The sequence below is a fragment of the Hippocampus comes genome, unplaced genomic scaffold (genome assembly GCF_001891065.2).
Source record: "Hippocampus comes isolate QL1 unplaced genomic scaffold, H_comes_QL1_v1.1 scaffold64, whole genome shotgun sequence".
Classification (NCBI taxonomy): Eukaryota; Metazoa; Chordata; class Actinopteri; order Syngnathiformes; family Syngnathidae; genus Hippocampus; species Hippocampus comes.
The window spans coordinates 1,018,304-1,034,961 of NW_017842053.1; the positions used below are offsets into that span (position 1 = coordinate 1,018,304).

The window sequence follows — 16,658 nt, forward strand, 5'->3', positions numbered from 1 at the left end:
ATGGCAAAGCTTTATTCTGTATGTGTAAGAGCACATTTGCATACACAATCTGACCTGTCGTTTTCCTCTTTGAGCAATTTGCAGTGGTCGGCCGTAGCACGGTGGCCCTGATTCTCTGCGGACATTTTGTCTTGCTGTTCCTTGAGGTTCTTCTCCAGCTCCTCCAGATCTCCTTTCCTCTGCAGGAGCTGCTTATACCTGAGAGAATAAATCACTCTTATCCTAATGTCCCTCCTCCAACATAAAACATTGCTTCCAATGCCGATTTCCTCACTTGTCCTCCAGGTCGCGATGCTGCTGCTCCAGACTCTTGTGGGAGCTCTTCAGGCCGCCGTGCTTGCCGATGAGCACCTCGAACTCGGACGCCTGCTTCTCATGGAGCGCCGCCAGCTTCTCGTGGTCGCGCAGGAGCAGCTCGTACGTGGACCTGAGCTCCTCTTTCTCCCGCAGCGCTCCCTCGCGCTCGCTTTCCACACTGCTCTGCTGGCCCTGCAGCTGAGCATGCTGCGCCATCAGGGTGGCGCCCTGCGAGCTCAGCGTGGAGTTTTCCACCTGGAAGGGACAAGCAAGGTCCACGTGTTATGACCCTTTGGGTCATTCATTGTTCTGAATGTGTCGTGTTGCAAACTTGTGAAAATAAAAACACAGACAAGAGAGGCACGTTACTCACATTCATACCTAAGGACAATTTGGAGTCTTCAATTGACCTGATCTGTATATTTTGGGAAATCGGAAAGGAAACGGAATATCCAGAGAGAGCCCACGCAGGCTGCCAAAATATATTTCTTCCGGTTCTGATGCAAATTGTAAATTTGCAATTCACGAAGGATAATCTCATGTCACAAAATGTTGAGTCACTCATTCATGAAGTCTTAATGCGTTCAAATTGTCTTGTGAAAGATCAGAAGACATTTTGAACCGATATGGATACAATCCGATTCCATTTTATTCAAACGAGTTTACTTGTGGCAAAAGCCCTTAGTATCAGTTAGTGTGACAGACAAATTAGATAACATATGCTTCCAAACACAAACAAACCTCTTAACCCCATAGAGACGTTTGAGCAGGCACACCCCGTGGAAAAACCCCCCCAAACAAAAAAAACTGCGAGACGCCAGTCAGTGTCAGTCCCGTGTCCCATAAGCTGGCTTTGAAAAGCTGCCAAACAAGGAGTTCAGGTCTAAATCCATAGTGGGGGAGCTAAGCAGGCTGGCGGGGTTGGGACAGAGCCAAAGAGGGGCAGCTCCAGACTGACTAATGTGGGTGAAATGCTTTTAAAGAGGCCGGCCCTTTTGGCTTGCAACCAAATGCAAAAGCTTCCTCGGTTTAGATTGCTTTTCAAAGCACTGAAATCACTTGGACGGAAGTTCACCTGCCTGCTGATGTTCTAATCGATCTGTTTACATTTGAAATTTTTATATTTTTATATGTCAAGCCAACAAGACCTTTTTGAAGGCACCTTTGATCCAAGATCCCATTCACTCATATATTTTAATATGTTATAAATATCTTATCAATAATTTACATATTAAGCATGCCAATTCTTAAACTAATTAAAATGTCGTCTGTGGCAGATTTTTCATCAAACATGAGCAGAATAAAATCAACCTTTTAAAGTATTCATGGACACTAATTGGTGCAAAAATCATTTCATTAAAGCCCCCTGATGCAAATACAAAAAAATCATAATTAAAAATGTTAAACTCATAAATAAATAAAGTGATATCTTATTGTTGCATACTACGATGATCATTATTAGCGGTTTTGTGTCCTCAATGTAAGCTACAGACAGTGAGCTGCAGAGAAGCGTTTATTGCAATGCTGCCCCGCAACCGCAGTTTTCTATTGTTTGTGCACATCACCTGCAGCTTGGCGTTCTGAGTCTGCAGCGTCGTGTTGTTCTCCTGCAGAGAGGCGGTCTGTCTCTGCACGGCCACGATCTGAGCCTGCAGGTTGGAACTCTGCGTCTCCAGTTGTTTGAGCTGGCTCCTCAGCGCCGCCTTCTCTGCCTGCAGCGTGGCATTCTAGGAGGAGGGGTGAAAAACAAATACAAATTAACAAGAGAACGTGAATGGTAATGTGCCAGAGCTGAATTGGATTTCTGTTTAATGAAGTGAACCCGCAATGCGATGAAGAGTATGTATGCATGTAGAACGGATTAAGAAATGCGGAAGGATTAGTTACGCATGTAAAATCTCGCCATTAATTTGGAAATGCAGTGATGATGATATGGGAATTTTAAGAATGTAAGAAATCGCTCCCAATGTCCTGAATGAGCTGAACAACTGAGTTGGAATTTTGAGGAATTTTGCCGTGAACTAAGACCACTAATTTTTAGCGAGGCATTCAAAGAGCTATGTCGGCTGACTCACATTCCGCTCCACCTCGATGAGTCTGTCCTTGACCTTGAGTAGTTCCCTGGTGGCCTCGTGGCTCTCCTTTTCCCATTTGCTGACCGCCTGGGGGTCCTCCACACCTCTAGGGGGCGAGCTCTGCACCATCCTCTCCTCCTCCTCCCTTTGACGCAGAGCCTCATAGTTCTTTTTCACCTGAGAGGAAAAACACACGAGATAAATGAAGAAGCCTTTCAGACTCTTGTTTTGTGGTGTGCGTGTTGACCCGTACGGTCTTGAGTTCCTGGCGAAGCTGCTGGTTCAAAGTGGACGACTCCTGCAGTCTGGCCTCAAGGGCAGCGATCTTCTCCTCCTTGATCTCCAATGAGGACTTCAGCGTTGACTCCAGTTTGCTTTCTAGGAGCTTAAACCTGGGTAAAGACATTGGATTTATTTTACGAATGCAAAAGTAACACACTATATTTGTTATTCCTTCCAGATTCTGAACAAGACGATGAGCTACTTTTCAGCTGACACTATCCCACCGCACGAGCAATTGTTGAAATAGACGGCACCTAAATCTAAAGTGGGCCACAGACCTGATTTATTTAGACTCCCGGTTGCACTACCCGAGATGACAGACCGAGTTCGAAATGAACTTATGGATACCTATCGTCGGAGTCCTCGTCGAGCAGCAGCCTCTCCTTGTTTAGTCCAATCTTTTCCAGCTCATGCGTCAGTTTTTCCAGGTCGTTGTTGGTCTGCTGAGAGCGCAACTTCTCGCTTACCAATTCCTAATCACAAACAAAGGGAGAATTTGTTTCATTTCACTCCAACTAAAAAAAGCCATTTCTTCATTTTTTCCCACAAACCTCTCTCAGCGTGATGAGGGTCCTCTTATCAATGGTGCCTTGTTTGACCAGTTCCTTGTTCTCTCTCTCCAGGTCTTTGACCCGTGTGCACGAGTCCCGGAAAAAGATCATCTCCTTGCCCATGGTACGGTTCTCTTTCTCCAAGATGGTGATTCGCTGGTTGCTGTCGTCCAGCTTGGAGTCGCGGATTTCTGCCTGCTGCCTCAGCCGCTTATTCTCCTTTTCCAGGAGCTTCTTATCCTTTTCCAGTTGGGAGCTCTCCTGCTCTAGCGTCTTGTTCTGGAACCATGACAGTAGACGAGTCCAAAAATGTACCTGGTGTTATAATCGGCGCCTCATTTCTCTACCCACCTCCTGCTCCAGTTGCTCCAGACGCTTACTGGAGATCTTGAGCTCCTCCAGGTTGCGTTGGAGGGTTTGGTTCTCGGACTCCACCTCCTGAAGCTCGGCCTCCAGCTGCTGGATCTTCTTGCTGCTGTTCTCCAGCGCTTTCTGCAAGCGCTGGTTTTCGGTGTCCAGGCCCTGGTAGCTCACCTAGGGTGATGGGAGCGGTCAGAGTAGGACAGAAAAACAAAGTTGACTGCTTGTGGTGAGTCAGAGGCACCATTAAAACTAACACCGGTGGACCCGTTTGGCGGGAACGTCTCACCTCTAATCGCTCTGTTTTCTTGGAGGTGGCTTTGAGGAGCTCCAGGCTGCGCTTAAGCTGGCTCCTCTCGCTCTCCAGTTCCCTGTTCTCGGCCTCGAGCTGCACGGCCTTGACCCCGGCTGAGCGGAAGCTCTCGGCCGAGCGTCGCACCTCAAGGTTCTCCTGCTCCAGCTGCGAGTTCTCCTTCTCCAGCGCCTCCAGCTGGAAGGCCATGTTCTTCAGACTGTCCAGCTTCTTCTTGAGGCGCCGGCTCTCCGCCTCCAGGTCGGTGTTCTCCTTCTCCAACGCCGATACCTTCAGGTGGAATAAACGGAGAAGACTGTTGCCTCAAACACTGGCAGGATTTTAAAAGTACTGACCTGATTTTGCTGACAATGACGGTGGGATACCTCAGATGATAAGTCAGTCTTTAATTCCAATGTCTAACATGAATAATAAAATGATAATGTATTGAAATTCACAGCGCAGGGGCTAAAGTAGGGATGGGAAAACTATGGCCAGCTCGTTTTTTTTTTTTTTTTTTAATCCAGAGAATTCAATTTGCAGTATTTCTTCCTGGAGGCTTCCAGGAAACGACAAGAACCAACCTTCTCGCAGGTGATTCCCAAACTGGCCACTCTCTTCTGCAGACTTTCGTTGTCCCGCTCCAACTTCTGTATCAGAATCTCCAACTCCTCCGCTCTCTCGCCCTTCTCTTTCAAGGACTCCAGTTCTTTTCCTGCAGACAAACGGCCGCCGTGTTGATCCGACGGAGGAAAAGAAAACAGACACACGAGAAAGCGCTGGCGGAGACGTTGCCTCACTCAGCTGTTTCCGCTCAAACTCCATCTTGTTGAGCTTGCCCGTGGTCTCGCAGATGGACTCATGGAGGATGCGGTTCTCCTTCTCCACGTCCTTGACACGAGCCTCGGCGCCCACCTGGCTGCGTTGACGCAGGGATGACACCGTCTGGCTTAGATGCTTGTTCTCCTGTTCCAGACCCTTCAGCTGCGGACACAACACAGCTCAACTCAGCATACTGTGCTTCAGGAGACATAACCAGTGATGTCATGCAGTAGCACTCAGGCCAGCGGAAAACGAGTCTGCCTCTTACAGGATGGCTGGGAGGTCAAAAGGATCGCACTTGGAGTGCATAAGGGCAGACAAAGAGTTCCACCCACACGTGAATTAAGAACATGACCAGATGTAATGTAGCAGTGTAGCTTATGTGGTCTTTTAAAAGCATCTCTGCGTGACTTCAAAAACCATTGGAGAGCACTTGTCAAAAGTATAAATTGACAGTAGATTACACTTTAATGCAGCATTACTTGTATGAGAACAGAATCTAGCTACCGTGATTAACACGAGCATCAAGCTCATTTTGGTTGAAATGTGTTATTTGACTCATTTTCAGGTATTACTCAGACATTTTCCCGGAAGCAGTAACACAGAAGCACACATTTTTCTCTAACCACAGTAATCTTGGAATCTATCATGTGGCGTCGTCCATGCTGTGTTTCATCAGTCAAACACGTGAAGTAATCGAAAGTGTCCTATTTGGGTCGAACCGCTACAGAGTCTCCGTGGACCCCTGACAGTGAATCAGAGCGTCTGCATCTAGGCCAAGCAGTCATAAAAACAGCTCCTCTTAGAAAATGCACTGTCATTGCTCGCTTTTGGTAAATGGTAAATGACGCACATTATTTTCCAAAGCAGCTTCTTAGGGGGAATAAAATGATCAATGAACATTTTGTTTGTGCGTGCTCCACATTCCCAAAGGAGGAATCACATACTGTCATGTTTGGTACAATGACTGCCTCGTGTGATCAAGTAAGTAAGCCACATGATCCATTCAGGGCATTTCTGCACAAAATGGAGGTCATTCCAGTTAAGACTTAGATTGAGGTTACGTTTAAAGTGTCATGCTGAAACCGATTGTGATCTGGTACCTGTCTCTCGGAATTTTCCCGCAGCGTTTCCAGCGTCTTCTCCAGTAAGGCTTTCTCCTTCATCAGATCCGTGCTCAGAGACTCGGCGCTGTGGAGTGACTCTTTCTCGGCCGCGAGTTCACTTTCCAGATGCTCCAGCTGCACACAAATCAGTCACATTCGTAGTGAGAATAATAATAATCAATGTATTCACTTTGTGTCAATTTGATTGTTTATGAATTTTGTCTCGTGTCAACCAGGAGAGGCCCTGTTGGTTCAGTCAACAGTAGTGTGCTGTCCAACGAAGTCAACACAATGTCAGCAATGGTGCTTGTTTATTATGATGTCAATTTTAAAAACCATATTTGCCTGAAAAGACCCATATATATGCTGTACTCGTGTTATTGAGGTGTAACTGGGTAATCTGCCTCTAAGTTGCTTCTATTTTGATGTCACTTTCAGTGTGGTCCTCATTGTGTCCATGCTTGTGCTAAAAACAGGTCCACATTATGTTTGTGAACCTGTTTTTAGCACAAAGCATGGACACACTAAATTCGACACAGATTTGTTCCCTTTTAATATTAAGTGCTTTCAATTTTTTTAAGCACTGTTACTAAAGACATCAATGCATCCTGAGATAAAACCCGCCCTTGTGTGGGAAGAAGAACAGAATTGTAATAGAGCAAGCCCGCAGGAGGCGTACCTCCCTGCAAAGAGGCTCCTCTGGGCGAGGGGCATTTAGGGTGTCACTGAGTGGGAAAAGAAAAGGCAAAGCCAAGCAGGTGGGATTTACAGCTTTGCTTGCATGGTGCTTTTCTTCCACTCTCCAAATACTTTCTGCTCTTTTCTCTCTGGTACTTCTGGTGGTGTGGGAAAAGGTCGAAAGACCAGCCATCGGATGTATTTGTATCAGAGTAAAATGAGCAATTTCTATTTAGCAACGTGAAAATAAGCCAAAATATATATTTTTAAAAAGCATTGGGCCAGTGACGGAGCCATGTTGTGTACCTCCAAGGAATAACAACAACATTGCTCACTTTCTGGTTCAGCCTCTGATTCTCCTGGCTGACTTTGCCCAGTTTGGCCACCGAGTCCGAACCAGTGCCTCCCCGGAGCTCCTCCACCGTCTTTTGCAGCGTCTGGTTGTCCTTCTCCAATTTTAGCAGCCGACTGGATGTCAGCTCATTCACCTCTTCACCGAGGGACTTCTGAGGTGCTGAGGCAGCAACGAGCAGATAATTAAATGAAGCTTTGTCAACAAAATGTAAATTAAAAGGACACATGATGTCTTTTCCCACAATACAAGCATGTATAATCAATTCAATTTTTTCCCCCCACAACAGGTCCCCTTTGAGACAAAGCCCCATGGTGTAAGGTTCCAGGTGTAAAAGCTGTTAAATGTTATTTCAATAAACAACAAGTCGTTATGCAGATCCCTGGCTAGTTAAACCTCTTAACAGCTTTAATAACTGAAAAGAACAGATTATCTTCCGGGAGCCGATGAATATTAATTACAAGACTTTGGCCATGAGTTGAGGCCAAGCCAATGGAAGTTCGCCAGGATGCTTGTGGCGCCTGGTTCTTCTTACCTTCAGTCAGCTCTGGTGTTTTGGACAGTTGTTCTAACTCCCAGCCCAGGTGTAAGGACTCATCCATGCTCTGTTTCTGGGCCATTTCCAGCACCAGGTTTTCCTCCAACAGCTCCTCCATTCGCTTGCGATCTAAATCTCGCTCCTGATGGAAACAACTTGATTTTAGAAGTGCTAAAACAGCAACCCGACCTCTTTCCACATGTGTTTGTCTCACCATCTCCAGATCATGGATTTTGGATTTTAGCTGCAGATTTTCCTTCTCCAGGAGGTGCAGTTTGTCAGATCGGCTCCTGCTGGCATCCAACTGCTCCTCCAGCATGGTTTTGGTCTCCAGCAGGACCTGATTGTCCTCCTTCAACTCCTACACAATTCATCACAGAGCAAAAACGCAGAACTACACTCAGTTTAAAAATCAACTTGCGTTGCTTGCACGCCTTTATAGGGCAGAGAACCTTACACAGTGTGTACTACTCTATGTGGATGCCATGTGATTCACGATAAGGCAGGAAAATACAGGGCTGCTAAACCCCAAGGCAAAATCTGAAAACCTGTACTCTTTGCAGTGAAAGTGTTCAAGACAAACTTTTTACAACTTTTATTCTTTACATTACAGGAAATATAATCCCCCTGTATGAGCAGTTATTTGTGCTAGTTTTGATCAAATATAGAGACTAATAGACAAGCAAGTTACGCTCTTTCCTCATCTCGTTTTCAGTGTTGAACGAAATCACCGTACCTCCACTCTGGCCTTGTAGAACTCAATGTCGTGGAGTCTCTCCTTGTAGCGGCACAGCTCGCTCTCCAGCTTGTCCACGCGGATGGCTTTCTCTCGGAGGGCGTCCAGCTCGTCGCGGTACGCCCGGGCCGAGCGAGCGTCTGATAGAAGCTGGTAGCTCTTAATGTGTTGAAAGACAAAGTAGATGCATTTGTGTAAACGCTCACCATTTTACATTATCAGAGAGACTGTTCGCTGTTGTCTCGGTAAGCAATCGAGTTGACCATTTGCAGGAGGCATTTATTTTTCTTTAGTAGATCCAGACCCCACATCTTGGGCTCAGATGTTTGACACTAATGTCGGTTTATGAACAACAGCTTCAACAAAGGTAATTACAGTTACCACATTTTTTTTCTCCTTCTGAGAGTAAAAAGGAGGCAGCTATTTGTGGGAGGTATTTTTTTTAAGTAGCTAACATCCTTCATCATGAATGATGAAGAATGGATCTTCAGGAGGACACCTTATTAAGTGGATGACAAAGCCTGCATAACGTGATCGGCTGTTAACTCTTTCATATCCATGTGTGCACGATAGCATCTTGGAAATCACAGGTTACTTAATGCCCCCCCCCCCCGAGAATGAAAAGGAGGGATCTACATGTGATCATGGCTTGAAGCAGCTATACCAACGGAGTACGGGGCCATTGGATCTCGGTAGCCTTGTGTGCTGGGTTTTAAGTAGACAGTGGTGTCCACAGTGTCCTCCATTGCCTTGACCTCAACCACCTCGATTAGCTGCGGCGTCTACCAAACAGCGTGAGGCTGCTGCTTCAAGCTAAAGACAGTGCCAATTATAGCAACTGCTAAAGAGCGAGAGCCAATTAAGAGCCACAGAGATAACGCATACGAGTAGTAGGAGGTGTACTACTACGTTGTGTTCCACTTACCTCCTGTTGGATCCTCTTGAGCTCCACTTCCATGTTCTCCAGCTCCTGCCGTGTGTCAAGAAGCTGCTCGCTCTTCTCTTCCCTGGAAAAGCAACAAAAACTGCGATAAACTAGATGCGTTAAGCTAACAGAATTGATTGGTGCGGAACATTAAAAAGAGTGCCCTTCCGTAAAAACAATAAAAGCACTTTCGCTCACGGGCGCGGCACTTCATATCCTTCTCAATTAGCGGATCAGTGCACAGGGCATCAGACATTATCACGCCGACTTCACCTGGCTGTCAACTATGCCTCACTTATCAGAAGCCAATGCTAACTTGTGCATTCAAATATGTGTCGAAACTCGCTATGGTGACAGTACAGTGGTACCTCTACTTACGAAATTAATTGGTTCTGGAAGAAATGTCTTCACTAAAAAAATTTTGTAAGTAGAGACACATTTTCCATGTAAATGCCCTACTCTGTTCATTCTCTATATTTCTTAGAAAATTCCACTAAGCTGGCAACAACATTGCTAATAAAAGTGTACAAGAAAAGCTTTACACGATGGCCTAGATTACGGCGTACCAAATGAAACTTCCCGGAAATACACGGTAGCTCATGTGTATATTTCCCAGTCGTCCTGACCTGAATTTGACTCCGACTACATCCAACAAGCGCCGTCTGCCGAGCGTCACACTCGACACCAAACGACAGTTACAACTCCAAGATAAACAGCAACCGACATGCAAATATGTCTGCAGCTTCACGACAACATCTCAATAAGGCAATGGTATCCTTCATGGAGATCCCTGTTTTCATTTAAGCAGTTATCCCCTCCTCCAACTCTTTCCCCAAATCACAAACACCTGTCAGATCCTGCCTTGAAGATTAGCTGCAGGCTCACATTTTGCATGCAGCTGGCTGGGCTGCTCACGGTTTAACACGCTTTGCACCTTAGCAAACACTGGTGTGCACTGCTATATTTAAACCCTCCCCACACCCCTTTGATACGCTTTATTCTCTCATAATAACTATGATACGGTCAGCATTAAGCTCTTGGCAGCGACAAGGTATGGGATTGCCATCAGCTAGCGGCTAACAGTTTCTGTTGCCAGCTAAATACAGTACTACGCTTTGTTCATCGTGCACACCATATCCAATACTTAGAACCTAATGGTGTCTTTTGGCCGCTAAATTATACTCTACTTGTAGGCCCAGCTCGACCAGACATTCAAACAACTTCTTCCCCCTCGCAATTAACTCCCTAAAAAGAAACGCAAATCTATCGTGGCTTTTGGCATTCTTGCACGTCACCCCTAATCATTGTAGATTCAGCTCTCTACATACTAGAACAATTGTTGTTCATCAATATTCCACAGCAGCAGACACTTGAAAGCGCTCAAGGAGTTTCTGTATGTTCGCACACCTAAAGTTGTATCACAATTCCTGCTGTTGGTCACTTAAAAATGGTGCAACAATTATCTGCACAACCGTCACAGTACTGTATTGCCCCACTAATCACTTTATCTCTGCTCGATGACTACACACATTGTCGCACAGCTGCCATTGGGTGGGACTACTGCACAATGGTACCCTTACATGGAGAAAATCTTTCGATACTTAAATGTTCAGGTCTTTGTTTCTTCGTCATTGCTTGGTATACTAGTGTAGCCTATATTATGGGAAACAAATTCCTTGTGTGTTCTACATACTTGGCCAATAAAGATGATTCTGATTGAATGCACTTTAACTGTCAATATACTATGTCCTCCTTCGAGTCGCTCGCTGTGCCCATCTTCAAGTCACTAGTTGTGCCCGTTAGCGGCTAAATGCGACCCAACCCTTTGTGTTGCAATCTGTGACAATGCCATAGCAACCGCCAAACAACAACAACTAATGATCTTGATTTACATTCCCAGCTCCACTTCCAAGCAAAGAGTGGCGCCTGCAGTGATGGAACGCCACAACAAACGAGTCCAATTTTCTGGAGGAGACTTGTTGTCATCCATTTTAGCATTTAACGGTCCATCTTTGCAAGCGGAACAAAACAATCTCATTAAAAAGTACTATCGACTGTCTGGGCCTCATGACATTGAAACAAACTAACCTACTGTATGTGCAACACTGAAATACTTACGCACTGAAATGAAAGCAAACTGAAGTTCGATAATTCATTACAAGACCACATATATATACTTTATGAGAGCACCTTCACTTGTTTGGATGTCTGGGCATACAGTGATGGTCGCCACTGAGATTTGCACTATATATGAACACTGTATTCTTGCATTATGAATGCTCCTATACGTCTATTCTGTGGAAATCAGGAAGTAGCTAAAAACCTAGCTATCTTACTGGCTGGTTGTTTGTCTGGTAGGCCATTTGAGTACAGGAAATAATAAAATACTGTCAGGATAGCTAGGTAGTTAATCTGATATCTATCCAGCTTTTAAGTTAGTTTCAAGTAGGTAGGTGGTTTGTTAGTTCATTCTTTACTTTCCTATCTATGGCAGGAATGGTACACACTAACACAGAATCAAAACTTCACCTCCCTTTCTCCATGAACTACAATCAGAAGTACCACATTACGTAGCTATTTAGTTGGTTTGATAGTCATTCACAGTTGGAATGTTAAGAATGCTACATTTAACTAAATCAAAACTGCACCATCAGTTCTATACAAATCAGGAAGTAGCGAATTATTGAATAACGAGCTAGTCAATTCACAGTCAGATGGCCATTTGAGTCATCATGGCAGAATGGTACAGTCGGTGAAGCATCAATCGGGACGTAGCAAATCATTAGCTAGTTAGCTAATACAGAAACAAAACAGGGACTCACAATTCTTGCCGCAGACGTCTAATCTTAGCCTTGGCATCAGCCAACTCCACCGAGAGGTGCTGTCGGCTCTCTGTCCTCCTCATGCTGGGGGAGCCGTTGGGCGACTGGGCCGGACCGGTACCCAGCGGAGACAGCTGAATACAGTCCCTCTCTTGGGTCAGCTCCACGATAGTCTGGACCAAAGGAGAGATGAGTTTGAATTGGCACAAATTAAACTAAACCAGCCTTGGTTAACTGTTCTATGCTGATATGACAATTAAGTATGTTAACTAGAAAAAAAAGGGCTTTACGACAGCAACATGATCCCCAGGCTGTGACAGGAAATGGACTTTTAATTGAGAACTTCTGGATAGCACACTGGTAATCTGGAGGCGATTATATATATATACACACACACACACACACACACACACACACACACACACGCGCACGCGCACGCACGCGCACGCACACGCACACGCACGCACGCACGCACGCATTTGTATCAGTTGTCGGCATCTGCCCCCTATGGCTGGAAACACAAGTGACGCGTGATTCGTGAGAAAAACACGGACACAGACACTCCAATCGTTCACCCACGAGACAGTTAAACAATCTGCAGCCTTTTCCTTCCTGAGGCCACTTGCTTGTGGTCAACTTCCCACACAACTGAACATGGTGCCAGCCATTCTGCATGAACTACGGATTAACAAGTTCCTCTCGCATCTCCTCGTTGCGTCTATTAGCAGCTAAATGCTAACATGTCCACCTTGAAGTCAATAGTTGTGTCGCTCATTTTGTCTGTTCTCAGCTAAATGCTGAACATCGTGGCAGTTATTTAGTGATTTTGAAATTGCTGCAGTTTGAGTCATTATTCCAGTGACAAAGTTAACACAACAACTATCCATTCTGCATGATGAAGGAAGCAACAAAACCTTACCTCCAGCTGCGTGTCCCTGTCATCCACCACGTGTTTGAGATGAAAGGCCAGATTCCTGGATAGGCTTGCCAGGTCCTCGGCGGGCAGCTCCCCACTTTCCAGCCACTGCAGGTCCACGACATTCTCCGGGTTGTGCGTTACCTTTAAATCACACTCTAGCATCAGTGAGAGGACCGTGGGAGATTGAGCGTGAGGGATATTCACCTCTTGGATGTGGGAAGCGATGGCAGCTTTGGTGTTGAAATCCAGAGTCTGGATGCGTTCGATGTAATCTTCCTTTTTCTCACACTGGAGACAGAAGCAATTGTTTTATTTTGTTTACAAGCAATCTAGCTTGCTTTTATGTGCATTATGACATTATTTGAAGAAAAAAAAAATCTAATAAAAAAATCTACCAGACACCTCCTGTAGAATTAGTGACTGTGGAACAGAATATGACCATGACTACATCGCATCAATCCCTGATCGTGACTCATGTGGTTACTGTCATGTGAAAAAAGACAATGAGCAGGCTTATGCTACAATTCATTGATGGCTTTGATGTGTGAAAAACACCTCTTTTGAGGGACAGAGACAGTGCCGGCCTGCGAAAAGCAGAATCCATGCATAATTGATGCCCATTAAAATGGATTGGAGGGGAAAAAAATTTAAAAAATGGGGGCAAGGCACCAATGTGATCATGGCTTGAAGCAGCTATACCAACGGAGTACGGGGCCATTGGATCTCGGTAGCCTTGTGTGCTGGGTTTTAAGTAGACAGTGGTGTCCACAGTGTCCTCCATTGCCTTGACCTCAACCACCTCGATTAGCTGCGGCGTCTACCAAACAGCGTGAGGCTGCTGCTTCAAGCTAAAGACAGTGCCAATTATAGCAACTGCTAAAGAGCGAGAGCCAATTAAGAGCCACAGAGATAACGCATACGAGTAGTAGGAGGTGTACTACTACGTTGTGTTCCACTTACCTCCTGTTGGATCCTCTTGAGCTCCACTTCCATGTTCTCCAGCTCCTGCCGTGTGTCAAGAAGCTGCTCGCTCTTCTCTTCCCTGGAAAAGCAACAAAAACTGCGATAAACTAGATGCGTTAAGCTAACAGAATTGATTGGTGCGGAACATTAAAAAGAGTGCCCTTCCGTAAAAACAATAAAAGCACTTTCGCTCACGGGCGCGGCACTTCATATCCTTCTCAATTAGCGGATCAGTGCACAGGGCATCAGACATTATCACGCCGACTTCACCTGGCTGTCAACTATGCCTCACTTATCAGAAGCCAATGCTAACTTGTGCATTCAAATATGTGTCGAAACTCGCTATGGTGACAGTACAGTGGTACCTCTACTTACGAAATTAATTGGTTCTGGAAGAAATGTCTTCACTAAAAAAATTTTGTAAGTAGAGACACATTTTCCATGTAAATGCCCTACTCTGTTCATTCTCTATATTTCTTAGAAAATTCCACTAAGCTGGCAACAACATTGCTAATAAAAGTGTACAAGAAAAGCTTTACACGATGGCCTAGATTACGGCGTACCAAATGAAACTTCCCGGAAATACACGGTAGCTCATGTGTATATTTCCCAGTCGTCCTGACCTGAATTTGACTCCGACTACATCCAACAAGCGCCGTCTGCCGAGCGTCACACTCGACACCAAACGACAGTTACAACTCCAAGATAAACAGCAACCGACATGCAAATATGTCTGCAGCTTCACGACAACATCTCAATAAGGCAATGGTATCCTTCATGGAGATCCCTGTTTTCATTTAAGCAGTTATCCCCTCCTCCAACTCTTTCCCCAAATCACAAACACCTGTCAGATCCTGCCTTGAAGATTAGCTGCAGGCTCACATTTTGCATGCAGCTGGCTGGGCTGCTCACGGTTTAACACGCTTTGCACCTTAGCAAACACTGGTGTGCACTGCTATATTTAAACCCTCCCCACACCCCTTTGATACGCTTTATTCTCTCATAATAACTATGATACGGTCAGCATTAAGCTCTTGGCAGCGACAAGGTATGGGATTGCCATCAGCTAGCGGCTAACAGTTTCTGTTGCCAGCTAAATACAGTACTACGCTTTGTTCATCGTGCACACCATATCCAATACTTAGAACCTAATGGTGTCTTTTGGCCGCTAAATTATACTCTACTTGTAGGCCCAGCTCGACCAGACATTCAAACAACTTCTTCCCCCTCGCAATTAACTCCCTAAAAAGAAACGCAAATCTATCGTGGCTTTTGGCATTCTTGCACGTCACCCCTAATCATTGTAGATTCAGCTCTCTACATACTAGAACAATTGTTGTTCATCAATATTCCACAGCAGCAGACACTTGAAAGCGCTCAAGGAGTTTCTGTATGTTCGCACACCTAAAGTTGTATCACAATTCCTGCTGTTGGTCACTTAAAAATGGTGCAACAATTATCTGCACAACCGTCACAGTACTGTATTGCCCCACTAATCACTTTATCTCTGCTCGATGACTACACACATTGTCGCACAGCTGCCATTGGGTGGGACTACTGCACAATGGTACCCTTACATGGAGAAAATCTTTCGATACTTAAATGTTCAGGTCTTTGTTTCTTCGTCATTGCTTGGTATACTAGTGTAGCCTATATTATGGGAAACAAATTCCTTGTGTGTTCTACATACTTGGCCAATAAAGATGATTCTGATTGAATGCACTTTAACTGTCAATATACTATGTCCTCCTTCGAGTCGCTCGCTGTGCCCATCTTCAAGTCACTAGTTGTGCCCGTTAGCGGCTAAATGCGACCCAACCCTTTGTGTTGCAATCTGTGACAATGCCATAGCAACCGCCAAACAACAACAACTAATGATCTTGATTTACATTCCCAGCTCCACTTCCAAGCAAAGAGTGGCGCCTGCAGTGATGGAACGCCACAACAAACGAGTCCAATTTTCTGGAGGAGACTTGTTGTCATCCATTTTAGCATTTAACGGTCCATCTTTGCAAGCGGAACAAAACAATCTCATTAAAAAGTACTATCGACTGTCTGGGCCTCATGACATTGAAACAAACTAACCTACTGTATGTGCAACACTGAAATACTTACGCACTGAAATGAAAGCAAACTGAAGTTCGATAATTCATTACAAGACCACATATATATACTTTATGAGAGCACCTTCACTTGTTTGGATGTCTGGGCATACAGTGATGGTCGCCACTGAGATTTGCACTATATATGAACACTGTATTCTTGCATTATGAATGCTCCTATACGTCTATTCTGTGGAAATCAGGAAGTAGCTAAAAACCTAGCTATCTTACTGGCTGGTTGTTTGTCTGGTAGGCCATTTGAGTACAGGAAATAATAAAATACTGTCAGGATAGCTAGGTAGTTAATCTGATAACTATCCAGCTTTTAAGTTAGTTTCAAGTAGGTAGGTGGTTTGTTAGTTCATTCTTTACTTTCCTATCTATGGCAGGAATGGTACACACTAACACAGAATCAAAACTTCACCTCCCTTTCTCCATGAACTACAATCAGAAGTACCACATTACGTAGCTATTTAGTTGGTTTGATAGTCATTCACAGTTGGAATGTTAAGAATGCTACATTTAACTAAATCAAAACTGCACCATCAGTTCTATACAAATCAGGAAGTAGCGAATTATTGAATAACGAGCTAGTCAATTCACAGTCAGATGGCCATTTGAGTCATCATGGCAGAATGGTACAGTCGGTGAAGCATCAATCGGGACGTAGCAAATCATTAGCTAGTTAGCTAATACAGAAACAAAACAGGGACTCACAATTCTTGCCGCAGACGTCTAATCTTAGCCTTGGCATCAGCCAACTCCACCGAGAGGTGCTGTCGGCTCTCTGTCCTCCTCATGCTGGGGGAGCCGTTGGGCGACTGGGCCGGACCGGGAC

At 44.9% G+C, this 16,658-nt stretch overlaps 1 protein-coding gene across 5 annotated transcripts in view; it reads right to left on the reverse strand.

Moving 5' to 3' along the window:
• Positions 1 to 16,658, reverse strand: part of ccdc88ab (coiled-coil domain containing 88Ab) — a 31,664-nt gene that overhangs the window by 13,038 nt on the left and 1,968 nt on the right. For all 5 annotated transcript variants that reach the window (XM_019859826.1, XM_019859825.1, XM_019859823.1 and 2 more), the window contains exons 2-21: positions 12,960 to 13,043; positions 12,756 to 12,896; positions 11,837 to 12,009; positions 9,015 to 9,096; positions 8,090 to 8,248; positions 7,568 to 7,714; positions 7,351 to 7,495; positions 6,799 to 6,977; positions 5,783 to 5,920; positions 4,658 to 4,841; positions 4,442 to 4,572; positions 3,855 to 4,148; positions 3,557 to 3,739; positions 3,206 to 3,484; positions 3,003 to 3,127; positions 2,626 to 2,764; positions 2,373 to 2,549; positions 1,863 to 2,024; positions 275 to 552; positions 55 to 198 (exon numbers count right to left, since the gene is read on the reverse strand). In XM_019859826.1, coding sequence (XP_019715385.1) covers positions 55 to 198; positions 275 to 552; positions 1,863 to 2,024; positions 2,373 to 2,549; positions 2,626 to 2,764; positions 3,003 to 3,127; positions 3,206 to 3,484; positions 3,557 to 3,739; positions 3,855 to 4,148; positions 4,442 to 4,572; positions 4,658 to 4,841; positions 5,783 to 5,920; positions 6,799 to 6,977; positions 7,351 to 7,495; positions 7,568 to 7,714; positions 8,090 to 8,248; positions 9,015 to 9,096; positions 11,837 to 12,009; positions 12,756 to 12,896; positions 12,960 to 13,043 — 3,344 coding nt within the window. The remainder of the gene's footprint in view (positions 1 to 54; positions 199 to 274; positions 553 to 1,862; positions 2,025 to 2,372; positions 2,550 to 2,625; positions 2,765 to 3,002; positions 3,128 to 3,205; positions 3,485 to 3,556; positions 3,740 to 3,854; positions 4,149 to 4,441; positions 4,573 to 4,657; positions 4,842 to 5,782; positions 5,921 to 6,798; positions 6,978 to 7,350; positions 7,496 to 7,567; positions 7,715 to 8,089; positions 8,249 to 9,014; positions 9,097 to 11,836; positions 12,010 to 12,755; positions 12,897 to 12,959; positions 13,044 to 16,658) is intronic.